The 18,797-nt window shown below is 32.5% G+C and overlaps 1 protein-coding gene across 23 annotated transcripts in view; it reads left to right on the top strand.

Moving 5' to 3' along the window:
- LOC139516163 (dedicator of cytokinesis protein 3-like) overlaps positions 1-5,282 on the top strand; it is a 126,373-nt gene extending 121,091 nt beyond the window's left edge. For all 23 annotated transcript variants that reach the window (XM_071306218.1, XM_071306226.1, XM_071306153.1 and 20 more), the window contains one exon: positions 1,372-5,282. In XM_071306218.1, coding sequence (XP_071162319.1) covers positions 1,372-1,899 — 528 coding nt within the window. In that variant the 3' untranslated portion in view covers positions 1,900-5,282. The remainder of the gene's footprint in view (positions 1-1,371) is intronic.
- The last annotated feature ends 13,515 nt before the right edge of the window (positions 5,283-18,797 follow it).

Raw genomic sequence — 18,797 nt, 5'->3', positions numbered from 1 at the left:
GTCTAGCGGGCAGATGTCATGTGACCTTGACCTCATTTTCATGGTTCAGTGGTTATAGTTAAAATTTTGTGTTTTGGTCTGTTTTTTTCATACTATATGCAATAGGTCTACTATATTTGTTGTATGGAATGATTGTAAGGTTTTCATGTCTAGCGGGCAGATGTCATGTGACCTTGACCTCATTTTCATGGTTCAGTGGTCAAAGTTAAGTTTTTGAGTTTTGGTCTATTTATCTAATACTATATGCCATAGGTCAACTATATTTGGTGTATGGAAATATTTTATGATCTTTATGTCAGTAGGGCAGGTTTCTTTTGACCATGACCTCATTTTCACAGTTCATTGCACAGTGTTAATTTTTTGTGTTTTGGTCAATTTTTCTTAAACTATAAGTAATAGGTCAACTATATATGTTGTATAGAAGCATTGTTAGCTGTACATGTCTGCCTGGCATGGTTCATCTGACCTTGACCTCATTTTCATGGTTCATTGGTCTTTGTTTAGTTATTTTGGTTAATGTTAAGTTAATGAGACAGTTGTAATAAAGCTTTATACTTAGGACTATCAACATAATATCAATGATTAATATAGAAGGCGAGACATTTCAGCGTGTGCACTCTTGTTCAATTTTATATCATAAAATTTACTTATACATTTGAAAATAAAAATGAAATTCAGGTTAAAAAATGTTAAAGTCAAAGATCTAAAGTAATGAACTCCAGATCATTCAAAGAGAAACATAGATTCTTCTTTCAATTAAGAAAGAAACAATAGCACATAAAAGCCAACAGTCTTTTTCAATGTTAAAAACAAAGCTTCAAAAGTGTTTACCAGTATAATATTTTTGAAACTCAACTGTCAAGTGTAGATGACAAATTTTCTGAAGATGAAGTGGTAGAATTGGTTTCAAATTATCTTTTATTAGTAGCTATTTAGGCAAACTTGGGGCTCTTCTTTATCAATGTAAAATAAATGTGTTCTGTTCCCATGACATCATCAAACAAGCAATTTTTGCATGTTGTCACAATATTGAAAGCAATGAATGGTATTTGTCATTATAGATGAAATTCAACCAATGAAGATCTAAAACAGGCAAAACACTTGTTATAATATCAATAATTATCAAAATTAAAAAATAGATAAACAATGAGTTGGTAAAAGCATAAATCAGTAAAGAGTTTAAGGATATTGTTTAAACAGTTATTGCATGGGTACTAGTAGTGTTTATTAACACTTTTCAAAAATAAATCAGCTATGTTACAACTTTTACAACTATATACTATATGCATTTACCCTTCCCATATGCTGTCAATGATTGAATGTATGTATATTTTAATAGATTTATTAATTATTTCATTATTATTTTTTCAGTTGTTGAACTTAGAGAAAACAGATGATGGATTTTCTAAATCAAATGCGCCTGTGCCACCTCTTCCTCCTAGAAGATCAGTGCTAATACGTAATACTGTGGCTCTGGATTATACTGACAAATCTTCACCAAGACATTCTAACACTTCAGATGAACTAGAATTCTCTCCTGGAACAAGTCCTAGATCTGGACCTCCTCCTATTCCATCTCATTCCTCTAGCAGAATGCCAGCAATACCAAGTGGAAGAATTCCATCAGACAGTGAGCCTGCCAATAGTAACTATAACAACTGCAATCCTTGTCGACCATCAGTTATAAATATAACAAATGTTGTGAATGGTAACAAACAATCAGTATCACGGACTAGTACCATCAGTGATAGTGGGTCACATGATAGTGTGTTCTTAGGGAATGAGCCTCCTCCACCTATTCCTCAAAGACCAACCAGACTGTCAAATTCGTCACAATCATCTAATGCATCATCTAGTACAACACATACAAACCTAGAATTAGAATCATCCAGTCTTTAAATTATTTACTATATCTATGTTTCATTTTGTAATATTTATATAGTGGAAAATCATGATTGCCACATATTTTAACTATAAGTTAATTATTTTTACCCGGTATTGGCCTGTTCATGGAGGTTTCACTTTATCATAGAATGAAAAAAACTGTTCATTCTTAAAAACCTATATGCACATTATATCATTTATCGATTTAATTTACTAACTTGGATGAACTATTGTGTGAACAGATTCTTAAGAAAATGATGTCTGTTTTTACTCGTTTGTTGTATGAGATTGTAAAGGTTGATCAGTATTTGGAAATATAAAACTTTCATTTTCTTCTATTTTTTGCCAAAAAATGTTTTATTGAAACGAATAGGCAATTTGGTGCTATTAATGATTTTTTTATTATATTTATCTATTGATAAATTGGAATCAGCTTTAATGATAATTTTAAAAATTAAAAAACCAATAAGAATCTTCCATTTAGTACCAGGTGCTCATGTATACATGTTTTTAGATTTGATGTATGCAAATTATTAATCTCATTTAGAATCTCACATTTGGTGTAAGACAACCTACCAGTAGTTTGGGTTTGTTGTCATGTCCATCTTTAGATTTTGCTTCATAAGTTTATCAAGTTTTTAGAAATATTGTTCAGGTCACATAATTATGGAATACAGCATCAGAGTTCTTGAGAAAAAAAATTTCATTGGTGGTTCTTGAAGAAAACCTGCTGGTCTTAGTATTATTTGTAAGGGGAAATTCCAAAATTGTGTCTGTACTTTGCAACTTTGGATGGTCAAAACCTTCAGATGACCACTTTTCAAAATCTGTGGCAATGTATTATGAATAAAAGGATATGTCATTGTCAGGAACTTTTCGTCATTGTAGTTTTAGTCTTTTAATTCAAGGATTTTTCACTACAGTTTATCATATGGTAACTTTTTCATTCAAGTTAATTGATATGGCATTGCCATTTACATTGGATAAAAATAAGGACATGTTCTTTTCTAAAGCAAAATTTTACAAAATGAAAGGTTATTTAATCTGGGGAAAATCTGTAGTTGTTCATATTTTGGAGATGTCTATGATTAGTATCCATATTTATTCATCTCATACCAAAACGAGGGGAGATAACTTCTGTTTTGTTATTGTAAATTCTGGTTGACATTATATTATCAATGAATATATTCTATGTTGAAGAAGATTGATAAAAATATCTCACCTTGATCTCTCTTGATGCATAAAGGACAATTTATTCCTTATTTAAAGTATGGATCAAAATAGGCAAAAATACCTGGTAGAGATGACTGCTATTATAGGCTGATCTTGGTTAATAATCATAGTTTACACAAATTTAACTGTCTGTTATGCATTGCAATGTAAGCAAGTATCATATACATATATTGTCAGTAGACTCTTTTGGACATTTACTTGCATTTTAATGATGCTTGATTCCTGTTACTTTATAGGTTAAGGTCCAGATCTTAGTAATTGATAAACTGCTTCATATAACACATTGACTCTGAAAGTGTTTATAGTTTTATTTCTATCAGAGAATTATCTGAGTGAGTGCTTTATTTCTGTTATTTAGTATAACATTCCTGACATGACAGTCAATGTTGTTAATGTATTTTTTTGTGTATTATTGATGTATATTATTATTGTATTTTTTTTTTTGTTTTTTTTTATGTATTTTATATATGTATAGATTGTTAACATTTTATAAAAAATACTGCTGAAAGGTAGAACATCTCATTCAATTCAAAATCTCATTAAACTCAATTAAAGTAACAGATAACTATTGAAAACGGGAAGTATATAAGTACAGTATTTATTTAAAAAATAGCAGGGTTAGTCTTAAAAGTCAAAATGTTAAATTCCTCTTCTAATTTTATATTGAGGTGGTATAAAATATCTTTTCTGCAGATCATTGTGGCCTTAAATGATAGAGGATAGGAATTATATTCAGGGGTGGATCCAGCCATTTTAAAAAGGGGGGGTTCCCAACCCAGAATAAAGGGGGGTTCCAACCATATGTCCCCATTCAAATGCATTGATCATCCAACAAAAAGGGGGGTTCCAACCCCTGGAACACCCCTCCCCCCCCTCTGGATCCGCCACTGGTATTTTATTTGTTTGTGCACAAGACAAATAAACAAGCTATATCTTTTGCAATCTAATATACAGAAAAAAGGGGGAATTCTGTCAGAGGTGCTGTTTTAGTGAGAAGATAATGAATTTTAGATTAACATATTTTTATTTTTTTCTATATATGTAAGTGTGCATGTTTTTGAAACCATTGTTAACCAACTTTTGTTAAAAGAAGTGAACATTTTATGAAAGGAAATGTACTTTAAACACCCATGACGAGTTGTTGTTTTTATATAGAATATGGTCAGATTATCAAACAATGTCACAAGTATTTTCCTACAATGTAATAGAAGATTTGTGTAGGACATTTTATGATAAGCTTTAAAGTGTATGTGTGAATAATCAAAGAAATTGAATAACGGTATATAAGCATATTTGAAATATACTCATTTACATCATTTTTCTACTGGTAGCTAAAGATAAATATATGGTTATATTTGTGAGAATAGCCACAGAATTTTTAATTTATAATTTTCCATGCTTTTTTTTACAAGATTGTTATGTTTTAAGGTTGTTTTGAAGATTTTGCTTTTGGAAGCAGCTCTGAAAAAGAATGAAATATTGACATGTTCTCACTGGAATTAATTAAGTATGTTAAAATGTGATTAGGTTTTGTTATTTAATTCATAACAAGAACACAGTAAACCACTGTATGTTTTTAAAACCGATTCAAAAAATAAAAGTTTAACAGAACATTTAAAAAATATCTACCTTGTCTTAATCACTCAGGCTACATTATAATTTCAATGTTATATAAATGCTTAGAATGGTTTTACTGCAAAATATTTGAGAATGATTTTTAACAAAAATCATATAACTTTACAAATAATTAACTGGGCTGATTTGGATGTTTGAGATATTTTTGTGAACTGAAATTACAAGTGAAAAATATGTTTTGTAAACCATTATGAGCCTTGAAAATAATCATAGTCTATTATATGCTTTAATAGATATTTTTTTTAATTTTACAAGTGAATGAAACAAAACCTACTTTTTATATTATACATAATTGAAAAAGATGAAATGTATTTTTATTCATCTGCTATAGCAAAAATGAATTTGAATGAAATGAAATGAAATGAAAACGTAGATTTGAATAAACTGGAATATACAAATAAATGTGACTAAATTGTAAATAGGTTTTACATATGTACAGGTTTATTTATTCAGATAACATGTATTTATGCATAATATAAGAATGAGAGAGTCATGATGTCTTATGGTGGACAATAAATTGTTGAAAACTTTGCTTGTTTATTTAATTTCTACCTAACAGAAGACTTGTATAAAGATCAATATTGACTACCTTTAATATCCTTAAGGTATAAAACCACTAATCCATAGCCCCATTGCTTTCTATGTAAAAAATTTCAATTTCAAGCTGTAATGGCTACTCGGTCTTAATTTCAAATAAAGTGGCGTTTATTTCATATCAAAACTACCGGTATACCTTATCCTGACTTGTGGTGAAAAATTCAACATACCTTTAATTACATATTAGAGCGTACTGGTTCCTGGAAGTTTGATAGTACAAAAACAGGTACTTCTGATCTAAACAACAGGGATAATGTGTCCTCCTATACTTCTTTAATATTCAAAAGAAATTTTCAACAAGGGTTCTACAGTGATCCCAAATCCCCAAGCTTACAGATGACACCAAAACTACCAAAAAAGTTCAGTTTAAAACATTTACTACTTTCATGTATGTTCTTTTCGACAGGTCCTGAATAAGTAGTTCTATACCTTAAAGCATCAGGTCACATGATCAGTATTAAGACCAGAATACAAACTCAAATGAAAATTATGATAGCCATTAGATTTCTTTAAAGAGATGAAGGAGAAATAATATAGTCAATAGATTCCTTTAAAGAGATGAAGAAGAAATAATGTAGATAAATATATTTCTTTTAAGAGAAGAAGAAGAAATGATATAGTCATTACCTTTCTTTAAATAGATAAAGAAGAAATATTGAAAGCCATCAAATTTTGCCCATTTGTCTGCAGGCCAGTATGAGTTTTGGGGTCTTTCAACCAAGATCACTGACATCATTTGAAACAAAGCATATGGGAAAATGAAAGTAATTGTCACTCAAACTTACATCACATAGCTTATATCACAATATTACTTATTTTCAAAAAATCGTTCTTGTAAAAAAACTATATGAGCTCTTTTTTCCACTAAAATTATAAAAAAGGAGTTATTGTTATTATATGGAAAATTGCATTGTTCGCAATTTCATGTTAACTTTTACAAAATCTTGAAATTTTAAAGGATAGATAGAAACTTTAATTGAGGCAAAAAATCAGCAAGACATGACCTTTAAATAAGTCAATATTACTGAAATTGATTGTCCAGTGGCGGATGCAGGAATTTTCGAAAGGGGGGGTGCTAGCCCAGGGCAAAGGGGGGGGGAACATATGTCCCGATTCAAATGCATTGATAGGCCAAAATAAAGGGGGGGTGCGCACCCCCGGAACCCCCCCTCTGGATCCGCCACTGGATTGTCTATCCTTCATAGAAGTTTTAATACAATCGCAATACAAATTGCGGTTGTATATTGGTAACATGTTGTCTCGTCCGAAGACATTTGTTTTTGTTTTTTGCACAATTACTTTAGTATAAGTCAATAGAAATATATGAAATTAAACACAAGATTTATAACCACAAAAGGAAGGTTGGCATTGATTTGGGGGTTATGGTCCTAACAGTTTAGGAATAAGGGTCCATAAAAGCTTTTTTTCTAGTTTCCAGACAATAACTTGTGGATAGGTGTATGGATCTCTCTGCACTTATACCAGAAGTTTCCATACCACAAAGGGATGGTTGGGATTGGCTTTTGGGGGTTATGGCTCAAACCGCTTAAGAATAAGGGGCAAAAAAGGGGTGAAAACAAGTGTTTCCTAGTTAATGAACAATTTAAAAGCAGTGTAAGGGAAGTAATCCAAAAACGAAATTGTAAAATGTTGTACAATGTTGTATTACCTTCCTTACACTGCTTTTAAATTGTCTATTGAAAATTTGAGATTGTGACCATATCTTGAGGGAAAGATTTTTTGTTTGGAAAAAAAGGGGAAGGGGGCCATTATTTTTTTCATTTCAGATTTCAAAATTTTTGCCCAAAAAAGGTAGGGTTTTTTGTTGGGCTTTTTTTTAGGGGGGCTTCAATTATGTGTCAAATATTTAATTAAAATCCAAATTTAGACCTGTATCAAGAGCGAATATTGTGTCCATTTTTGTCCTAACTGTTCAGGGTTGGACCTCAGCGGTAGTATCCAGCTGCTCCCGACAAAACAATGTATTACCCTAACACATAAATGATCTTAAAAATGACAGTTTCAGCATTTTTTGGGTAAAGCTTACATGAAATGCATTCAAAACCCTATGGTACTGAATTGATATCTAAATCTTCCAAGGTCTTTCACAACTTTTGAGGATCATAAATAAAGTGACACGGGTTATGTTCTTCTCATATATGTTATGATGGTATGATACTAAACCCCTAACGGGAAGGATTGTGCCTGATGTTCATATGATGAAATCATAATCTTTCAGTCAGTTTAGTTGAAGTCTGGAGCTGGCATGTCAGTTAACTGCTAGTAGTCTGTTGTTATTTATGTATTATTGTCATTTTGTTTATTTTCTTTGGTTACATCTTCTGACATCAGACTCGGATTTCTCTTGAACTGAATTTTAATGTGCGTATTGTTATGCGTTTACTTTACTACATTGGTTAGAGGTATAGGGGGAGGGTTGAGATCTCACAAACATGTTTAACCCCGCCGCATTTTTGCGCCTGTCCCAAGTCAGGAGCCTCTGGCCTTTGTTAGTCTTGTATTATTTTAATTTTAGTTTCTTGTGTACAATTTGGAAATTAGTATGCCGTTCATTATCACTGGACTAGTATATATTTGTTTAGGGGCCAGCTGAAGGACGCCTCCGGGTGCGGGAATTTCTCGCTACATTGAAGACCTGTTGGTGACCCTCTGCTGTTGTTTTTTATTTGGGCGGGTTGTTGTCTCTTTGACACATTCCCCATTTCCATTCTCAATTTTATACATCCTATCCATGAACATTTCCAGAAATTTATCAATGAAAAATATGCTCAGATATTCAAGTTACAAAATTATGTTATTCTTATCAAGAAAAAGCATAACGTGTGCAAGCTGCAGGAATCGAATATGTGTTCTAAAAAGATCGAATGGTGTCTTTAAAATTTGAGTTATCTTCCTTTGTCCATAAGTGTAGTTGACTCAACTACAAACGCCATGTTTAGTTTTACTTCACACTGATCAATTGAAGCAGTCATTACCCTTCAGTTCTTACAACCTCTTTGATTTTTGGTGTTTGTGCCTTTTATTTTACACATCTGCCTCTTCAACATCTAAAAAAACACAATATTCGTCACCTTTAATGGTAATAAAGAGTCTCCAATACAGTGTCAATTAAGATATCAAAATAATTGTTCTGAAGTGAGACATGTAGTATGATCTAGGCTTAACAGTTTGTTGTCTTACTGATTTCCCATTGTTACGTCTTTTTTTGTTGTTTTCCTGTTGATAAGCCTGTTAGAGCTATAATTAGGAATGTACCCCCATCCGTATATAGCATAGGATTAATTAAAAAATAAAATTTATGGATCGTCCTGAATATACATGAAATATTTGCCACTGGACGTTAAGCAACCAACACTCATTCTATCAATAAATCTTTTTAAGGGCATACGATACAGTTTTGAACCTGTATTTACAAGTTGATGAAGATTTGCATATAGGCTATTTTTTATCTGATTAAATCAAATATGTAATAAAAAATATACCTTCATGTGCTTCTTTTTGAGTAAAATGAGGTCGAAATTTTGTATATTTGCTCAAAATTCAGATTTGTGTCCATATTTTCTTTTTCGAAAGAAAGACATAACTTTTTTGTTTTAAAAGATAAACACAAATTGTTTTTTTGTTAAATAATCGGTAATTTCTGTATTTTATAAGTATCATTACAAATTATGCAATTTTTATTCAGAAATAACTCATATTTATCAAATGTTCATGAATAGAGGAAAAAACGTCATTTTTTGCTGCATGTTTATCAAAATTAAAAAAATTGCGCTATTTACAGTTTTATAAAATTTGGGTCACATAATCTCCTTGCAAAATGAAACAAATTGCCGTTTTAAAAAATAGGGGTCCATGAACTCGTTTTCAAATTAAATCAGTTTGAATGATAAAAATCAGTCGAAAAATGCATCTTTTCCCGATATGTCATAGTTTGACGTCGCGAAAATAACATTTTTCGTTAGCAACGTCATTACCTCCCCCTGTAACTGTATCGTATGCCCTTAAAAGGTAAATGTGTATTTCTGACTTATTTAAGTACAACCATTCCTTGTAGTTTATTTTCAGTTTGACTATCATTTTTTTCATGATTCATCATAAACATGTGAAGCATGACAGATTTCAAGAAGCTAACATAATGACATTTCATATATACACATATGTATATCATACATATTGATACAGTAAAAATCTTAATTGAATATATGCACAATATTAACAATAAGGATCAGAAAATAAATTTACATGATTATGTAACACCTACTGTAAAGCTACAAATAAATTGAAGCAGGTACATACAAATAATTCTAAATTCATTGAAAGTAAAATGTAAATCTAGGTAATGATTATTGTACTTATTCATAAATACTTATTTATGCCACTTTAACATCAATAAAGTCTGGTTGTACTAACAGAGACCCGCTGTGAATGTGAATTAATAAGTATTATGATATACTTTCAATTTATATATACTTTCACCAGCCTTCAACCCATGTAGTAAAATTCATTTCAAAAATGCTTTGTAAACATGTCTAGTAAGTAGTGTGTAGTAGCTCCATTTATTTTTTAAGACTTTGATATTAAATCCTTTAATTTTAATATTTTAGACTTTAATACTGTGATAAAAAATTCGTAAGGGTTCCACGGAACCCAGTGTCTCGCCTACGTTTGCTGTTAATCGCAGACTCAACAAAAATGAGGAAAAACATCAATAAAAATTTCCCTCTCGATACTGTCTTTTGATTGAAAGAAGCTTCCAAGTTTGGTAAAAAATCCAGGATAGTTTATATGAATCTAATAAATGTTTTATAAACTTTAACTGCAGACTGTATGTAATGTTAACTGGAAGAAAAATTAAGTCCATTTATAAGTATAAAATACGGAAAAAGTGAAAAAAAATTTAACAAAATTTACTTCTGAATAATATCTTATGATCAGAAACAAGCTTTTGTCTAAGTTTGGTAGAATTCCAGGATAGTTTAAGAACATTATAAAAATTTTAAAAACTTAAACCACAGAGTGAATGTTTTGTTTCTGGCAAAAAAACTAAGTCCACTTATAAGAAAAATACGAAAGTGGAAATTTATTTTTACAAAATTTTCTTCTTGATACTATCTTATGATCATAAACAAGCTTCTGTCCAAGTTTGGTACAAATCAAGGATAGTTTATGAAAGTTATTAAAATTTTAAAAACTTTAACCACAGAGTGAATGTAATGTTTCCTCGCAGAAAAACTAAGTCCATTTATAAGTAAAATACGGAAAAGTGGAAATTTATTTTTACAAAATTTTGTTCTTGATACTTTCTTATGATCATAAACAAGCTTCTGTCCAAGTTTGGTACAAATCAAGGATAGTTTATGAAAGTTATTAAAATTTTAAAAACTTTAACCACAGAGTGAATGTTATGTTTCCTCGCCGAAAAACTAAGTCCATTTATAAGTAAAATACGGAAAAAATGGAATTTTATTTTTACAAAATTTACTTCTGGATACTTTCTTATGATCATAAACAAGCTTCTGTCCAAGTTTGGTAGAAATTCAGTATAGTTTAAGAAAGTTATAAAAATTTCAAAAACTTTAACCACAGAGTGAATATTTGTGGACGCCGCCGCCGACGACGACGGAATGTAGGATCGCTTAGTCTCGCTTTTTCGACTAAAGTCGAAGGCTCGACAAAAAATGAAGCTGATATTCATTGGTCACAAGTGTTTTCTTTTCATGATAAATGATAAGCACTTGTATTGTTCATGTACTTGTATATAGTTTATTTCAGAGATGATGACTTCAAATAATAAATTATCTTTTTCTCAACAATATTTAACACAATTATGTTCACAAGTTTTAACATTATATGTTCACAATTTCATTTAAAAATGTGAAGTCATGATTAACATGTCATGCTTCTCATGCAGAATCGTAAATCTAGTATAGCTGAACAAACAAATGTGTGGATATTATCAACCAGTGACAAGTATTACATTTATATCCGGAACGATGGCTATATGAACATTATTTCGTACAAGAAGGTTCCGTCTATTTAATCATACATTAAGTATTTTCCGAGGTAACAGACTAAAGGTTGACATATTAACCCATCTGACATATGTATATACTTTTTACTCCTATAAATATAGTTCGGTTTGCACTAACTACTAAATGTCCCATGCGTAGAAGAGAGGCAGCGAGTACTAATTTAAAAAGTACATATTTCGACAATTGACAGGCAGTGTCTATGCAATAATTCAAGCTTTAGATCGTCCCATGTTGGAAATGATTTTATCGAAACAATCAAAGATCTGACATCAGCGCAAACATCTTGACAACGAATCAACATAATACGACAACTTCTGATTTAGTGTCGATTAGTATATATACAAAGCGTACAAAACAGGGACATACTATAACCATAACACAAATTTCAATTTCTAAAAATAACGATATAAGAGACAGCAACAAAAAGAATTCATATATACAATTTATACGCAGTATATTTTCGACAAAATTTTGTTATCAATATTTGTGTACCTTTGTGTAAGGTCGTGGATGCCAAACACAGTTCCCTCTCAAATATAAGTTTGCTTAAAATCTACTTTGAGCTGGTGCTACCTATATGAATACAAAATAAAAACAAGGAGATGAGGTGTGATAGACAAAGAAACTACTATCCACGTATAGCACGGTCAGTTACAAAACACCCCGACATGAAAAATCTAAAACAATTCTAAAGAAAAAATAATAGCTAATCTCAACAACACAATTTAAGGAAATCAAGAACGACAGGTCTGAATCAACAATATGCAATAAGTTACAGGCTACAAGTAACTACCGCATTTGGAACTGCCAGTGCCGGGTACAAACAGAATGTGGCAGGGATAAACATGCCTGTGAATTTTCATGCAGCCCTCACCTTAACCTTTGTAACAGTAGTTTGATAGATCAACAAACGAATAAAGAACAAATGTGTACATGAAGATACCCTGGTCTTAAGGTACTAATATATAGGGATCTCCATTGAAACCGTGAGCTGTACCAGTGAAGAAATATGTTAACAGCATGTTCAATATTGAAAAAAATTGTAAACATCCGATGGTACGAAGTTCGAAAAAAAAGAACATACAAACAATCGACACAAAGCACCTGCGATAGAAAAAAAAACTCGCATTTACTGATTTAAAACAGAAGATGTGTAAATGACCTATTACCGCAAGGACTTTGTCAATGCCGAGCATAGCCCATACTACACAGTATATACGAGTACCCGAAATGACAATGCAAAACAATTCAATTTGACGAGAAAGCCAACGACCCAATCTATGTATATATACAAACAAAAATGAATGAAAACCAAATATGTATCACAACAACAAACGACAACCCCCGAATTACATGCTCCTGACATGGACGGTCATATATATATATATATATACATACAGAATATGGCGGGGTTAAACATGTTAGTGGGGTCCCTACCCTCTTATAACCTGGGACAGTGGTGTAACAGGACAACATATAAAGATCTATAACGAACTATGAAAATCAGTTTAAAAAGAGAGGACGTGGCCGGGTTTTCTAAAGGTACAACCAAACTTCAAACCCGAACCTTATGGAAGAATTAGTAAAGGTTTTTAGTAATTTGTGACTTAATAATTTACCGATAATACATAGATTTCATTAATCAAAATCCAAAACGTCAAAACAGCCACGCGCATAGGAAATGAGCTGTAAATATAAACACCGTAAGATATACTAAATTAGTGCCTAAGGAACATCACCATCCAGAAAAGGAAAATTAACAATAGGAAACTAAAAACGTTCCTTTTGTCGTCAAGGTTAGTGTGGAGTTTAACGTGTAAAACTGAAATGTCTAAATCTAGGAAATGACATTTATTTAGGGGGAGGCAAAACCTTTATATATTTACCTGTTTTTTGGCCCTTTTTAAGGTGTTGTTAACTATAAATCTAAACTGTTAACTGTTTTCAACCCACTGTGTTCTCTGTTATCAGCATTTTTGCACTTGTCGTAAACTATTCTTACCAAAATCGAGGTGTTGTTTAAAACATGTTCACGGACCACCCACCTATTGCACCCCCTCTTATTACCGTTTACATTATGATTTGATTTATTTAGAGTAAGTTCCTTTGGGTAAATTTCGGCAGTATATATATAGAGAGAAAATTCTTGATTGTTTAACGTAAACATATCATCGAGATAACGATAAGTATTGCAAAATTTATCAGTTAAATGCAAGTTAGACGGGTCTTTACTGAGTTTGGTCATAATACTGAAAACACAATTCTGCTATTAAAGACAAGGATCGTTGATCGTATTGGTATCTAAATGTACGGTCTCTATAAACAACAGCATGTAAGAATTTGATATACAGGTTTTTATGCCCAACCGACAAAATGACAGGGGCATATTGATTTAACCATGTCCGTCCGTCTGTCAGTCTTGATTAGGATAGATTGCTTGTTTGGCTATCTCCTCCTACAGTTTCGGAGGTACAACTTTAATATTTTGTAGGATGTTGATACACATTATGAAGGTGTGCATAGCCACAGGATTTTTATTTTTATACTCAACATACCGACAGGTATTTGTTAATTGCTTGTACTAGCTGCACAAAGAGGTCATGGTGTTTTCGGCTATATCCCCTTACAGTTACATCGTCATACATAGTGTTAAATTTATAATTTCCTATAGCTAAACGGGGGAATCATTGGTGTCTTACATAAAGACAGCGTAACAATTTCAAATTGTATTTACAACATCACTGTTTGTCAAATCTATAATAAGTGGAACTATACCCACGCATATCATGCATATGGCAGACCAGAAGAGGGGTGGGGTGACATTGTCCATGTCTAGTTTTAATAAGAAATCAACATGTAACTTCATCTTTTAATTTGATTTTAGCGAGAGAAATTTATGTATTACTGAAAAATTATTACACCAGGGTTTTCGATATCACAAACTAGTAAATATAACCAGGAACATATATAGTTAGGTATACTGTTCCCAGATATATAGTTGACTGTGAATAGAAGAAGCCAGATGAAAATATATATTTACAGCTTCTGTTTGAATTGTTATTTTAAAGCTCGAATATTTTATTTATTACTTGGGAATGTACATAATTTTTCCGATTATAACCCTTTGGCAAATCCTGATTTCAACTTACCAAATTGCACAATTTAACTATCGCAATTTAAATTTATGCACTAAGATTGCTTTATAGTCTGGATTTCTTGATGAATTTATTTTAACTATCATATCTTTATATTTTGTTTCCTACATGAATGCCTATATGTTCCCAACTCGTATTTGAAGTTGTCTTTAGTCATGGTAGATGTTGTATGCGGTGAAACCTGTGGCATGCAATTGATTGGGTTCATGCAAAAAATGTCAGAATTCAACTCAAACGCTTATAAAACCTTAAACAGACTTATTAAGAAGGGATATAGTTACGATACTGTCGTCAGGTCATTAAAGATTGCATATTTTGGCTTTAATATTGATTCACTGGTAGGGTCTTTGCATCGGAACTAAACACATTTATTTAAAAAAAAAAACAGTTGTTGGCATGACACGGGTTATGTTCTTCTCATATATTTTATGATAGTATGATGCTAAACCCCTAACGGGAAGGATTGTGCCTGATATTCATATGATGAAGACATAATCTTTCAATTAGTTTTGTTGAAGTCTGGAGCTGGCATGACAGTTAACTGCTAGTAGTCTGTTGTTATTTATGTATTATTGTCATTTTATTTATTTTCTTTTGTTACATCTTCTGACATCGGACTCGGACTTCTCTTGAACTGAATTTTAAATGTGCGTATATATTGTTATGCGTTTACTTTTTTACATTGGTTAGAGGTATAGGGGGAGGGTTGAGATCTCATAACATGTTTAACCCTGCCACAATTTTGCGCCTGTCCCAAGCCAGGAGCCTCTGGTCTTTGTTAGTCTTGTATGATTTTTAATTTTAGTTTCTTGTGTATAATTCGGAGTTTAGTATAACGTCCATTATCACAGTACTAGTATACATAGTTTTAAGGGACCAGATGAAGGACGCTTAACGGGTGCGGGAGTTTCTCGCTACATTGAAGACCCATTGGTGGACAAGTTGTGAAGTGTTCGCAAAAAGGCGTCAAAGGATCACCGTCCAAAAAAGAGAAAACAGTGTCGTATTTTTTTTCTATTGAGATTCCGGTGTGTCGGAAACGGAAATATCGAAATCTAGAAAATCGATACATTATATGTAACAATAACATAACTTTACGAAGTATATGTCTCTGTTTTGAGTTGAACTCCTTGTCTAAATTTCCGCAGTAAACTGTGACATAACACGAGCAACAAACTCTCCAATCAATATAAAAAAAGATATGTATTACACATTTATATGTGCATGGTCAAGGCTTTCAGTCTCATTTTTCAAAAAGACCATCTGCATGATAACTGGCTATTTGACCGGCACCGGCTAAATAGCAAATTTGCTATTTGACCGGCACCGGCAAAATAGCAAATTTGTTATTTAGCCGGCACTGAATAAAACTTCATTGATGTAATAAGTAGAAAATAAAAAAGCTTAATAATAATTTAAAATCATTTTATCACAATATCAAGCATTAAAAATACAGTACAATAAAAAATAGTAATATTGAAGATGTGTAAAATCTATGGTTTAAATATCCTGCCATGCTATAAAAATAGTGTTATGTAAAACTACACCGTACATCAAAAAAAAAAAAGACAATATTAAAAGTTGTTTGCTACGAATTTCAAAAGGACACATGTCAGATTTAACATTTGCAATTGTTACAAAACCAATTCTTTGCCTTTGGAAGTTGTTTTAATCTAGCACAAGATAAATGTTGCCACTCCAAACAGGAACTTCACAATACACTGGCTTCCTTTGAATCTGCATCATGTGTGCATATGTTGCATATGTAGGTAGGGTTCTTTTTCTTCTCTTTATAAACGCTCTTAATAGCTTCTCATGCATCTTTTCGACAATAATTAAATCAATGTTTACAATAGCCCATTTGCCAATTACCGATTTGATTCTATTATGACACACTTTTTAAGACTTTTGTTTGTTTGTTTCTCTGTCCTATATTTTCTCCTATTTATTGTAACCCTGTCGTGTAATGTTGTCATATTAATGTTATAATTAACCACGTAATTAACACTGCCATTAAAGCGGGAGGTTTGGCATGCCACAAAACCAGGTTCAACCCACCATTTTTTCATAAAATGCCCTGATTTCTTTGGAACTTTTCTTATGAAATGGCACACAATTGCTTTTTCGGGTACTCTTTTTTTGAAGACCGATGACAGTTTGGGTCAAACCTTTTGGCCTTCCACGTTTCTTCATATTTGGTGGAAGTAATATATGCGAAACACACGATCCACAAAGTTCAACTGGAATCCAATAGGTGTTCTTCTTGTTGAGCAGTATCTCGTTCTTCTTCTTGCGAGACTAGTTTTCGTGATTTTTCGAATATATGAACATTATCAGTATCATTTTCTTTATTGTCTGTTACATTTATATCATCATCATGTAACAGAATTTGTGTCTCCCTGTTTTTTTGTGCTTTGAGAAATTTTTCTCACTCTTTTTGGTGTACATATGATAGAGCACACTGATGACTGGCATTGGCGGATCCAGAAATTTTTATAAGTGGGGCCCACAGACTGACCTAAGAGGGGGCCCGCCCAGTCACGCTTCAATGATTCCCTATATAAGCAACACATTTTTTTCCCAAAAAGGGGGGAGGCCTACCCCCCCCCCCCCCTAAATCTGCCTCTGACTGGTATCATCAAATAATCTATGTGATGTCCTGACTGTGTTAATCTTCCAACGATTTGACACTGCTTCAACAAACAAATTTTCGTGATTAACTTCTCTTAGTTTGAGTATATGCCTACACGGGAGAAGCACACTTTGATGAAAGATACAAGAGTAACTTTTTGAATTGACCCTCATTTGGCCTTGGCTTGTTGTAGCTGTCCATATAATCTCTCTTTCTGCTCCAGTTTTACTTCAGACCTGAGTGAAAACTGTTTCAGGATATATGCCCAAGCATATGGTGTCACCAACTCTTGATATCTATATTCAGGTGAATCATTCCGGAGAATGCTGAAACAGTCCTCTTTTGAAATATACCACTTGTCTTGAGGTCTCGTTCTGTTCGCAAAGAATTTAAGGCGATCAGAAAGTGTTCAGCAAAATCTGGTAATGTGGAGTAGTGATGTAGTACAGATTTTTATACGACCGCAAAATTTGAAAATGTTTTCGTCGTATATTGCTATCACGTTGGCGTCGTCGTCTGCGTCGTCGTCGTCGTCGTCGTCTGCGTCGTCGTCGTCGTCGTCGTCTGCGTCGTCGTCGTCGTCGTCGTCTGCGTCGTCGTCGTCGTCCGAATACTTTTAGTTTTCGCACTCTAACTTTAGTAAAAGTGAGTGGAAATCTATGAAATTTTAACACAAGGTTTATGACCACAAAAGGAAGGTTGGTATTGATTTTGGGAGTTTTGGTCCCAACATTTTAGGAATTAGGGGCCAAAAAGGGCCCAAATAAGCATTTTCTTGGTTTTCGCACTATAACTTTAGTTTAAGTTAATAGAAATCTATGAAATTTTGACACAAGGTTTATGACCACAAAAGAACGGTTGGGATTGATTTTGGGAGTTTTGGTTTCAACAGTTTAGGAATTAGGGGCCAAAAAAGGGCCCAAATAAGCATTATTCTTGGTTTTCGCACAATAACTTTAGTTTAAGTAAATAGAAATCAATGAAATTTAAACACAATGTTAATGACTACAAAAGGAAGGTTGGTATTGATTTTGGGAGTTTAGGTCCCAACAGTTTAGGAATTAGGGGCCAAAAAGGGACCCAAATAAGCATTTTTCTTGGTTTTCGCACCATAACGTTAGTATAAGTAAATAGAAATCTATGAAATTTAAACACAAGGTTTATGACCATAAAAGGAAGGTTGGTATTGATTTTGGGAGTTTTGGTCCCAACAGAATAAGGGGGCCAAAGGGTCCAAAATTAAACTTTGTTTGATTTCATCCAAATTGGATAATTGGGGTTCTTTGATATGCCGAATCTAACTGTCATGACTGTGTATGTAGATTCTTAACTTTTGGTCCCGTTTTCAAATTGGTCTACATTAAGGTCCAAAGGGTCCAAAATTAAAATTAGTTTGATTTTGACAAAAAATGAATCAGTTAGGTTCTTTGATATGCTGAATCTAAAAATGTACTTAGATTCTTGATTATTGGCCCATTTTTCAAGTTGGTCCAAATCGGGGTCCAAAATTAAACTTTGTTTGATTTCATCAAAAATTGAATAAATGGGGTTCTTTGATATACCAAATCTAACTGTGTATGTAGATTCTTCATTTTTGGTCATGTTTTC

Source organism: Mytilus edulis, chromosome 1 (assembly GCF_963676685.1).
Source record: "Mytilus edulis chromosome 1, xbMytEdul2.2, whole genome shotgun sequence".
Classification (NCBI taxonomy): domain Eukaryota; kingdom Metazoa; phylum Mollusca; class Bivalvia; order Mytilida; family Mytilidae; genus Mytilus; species Mytilus edulis.
Note: the sequence above shows the minus strand (reverse complement) of the source record. Positions and strands in the feature narration are given on the sequence as shown.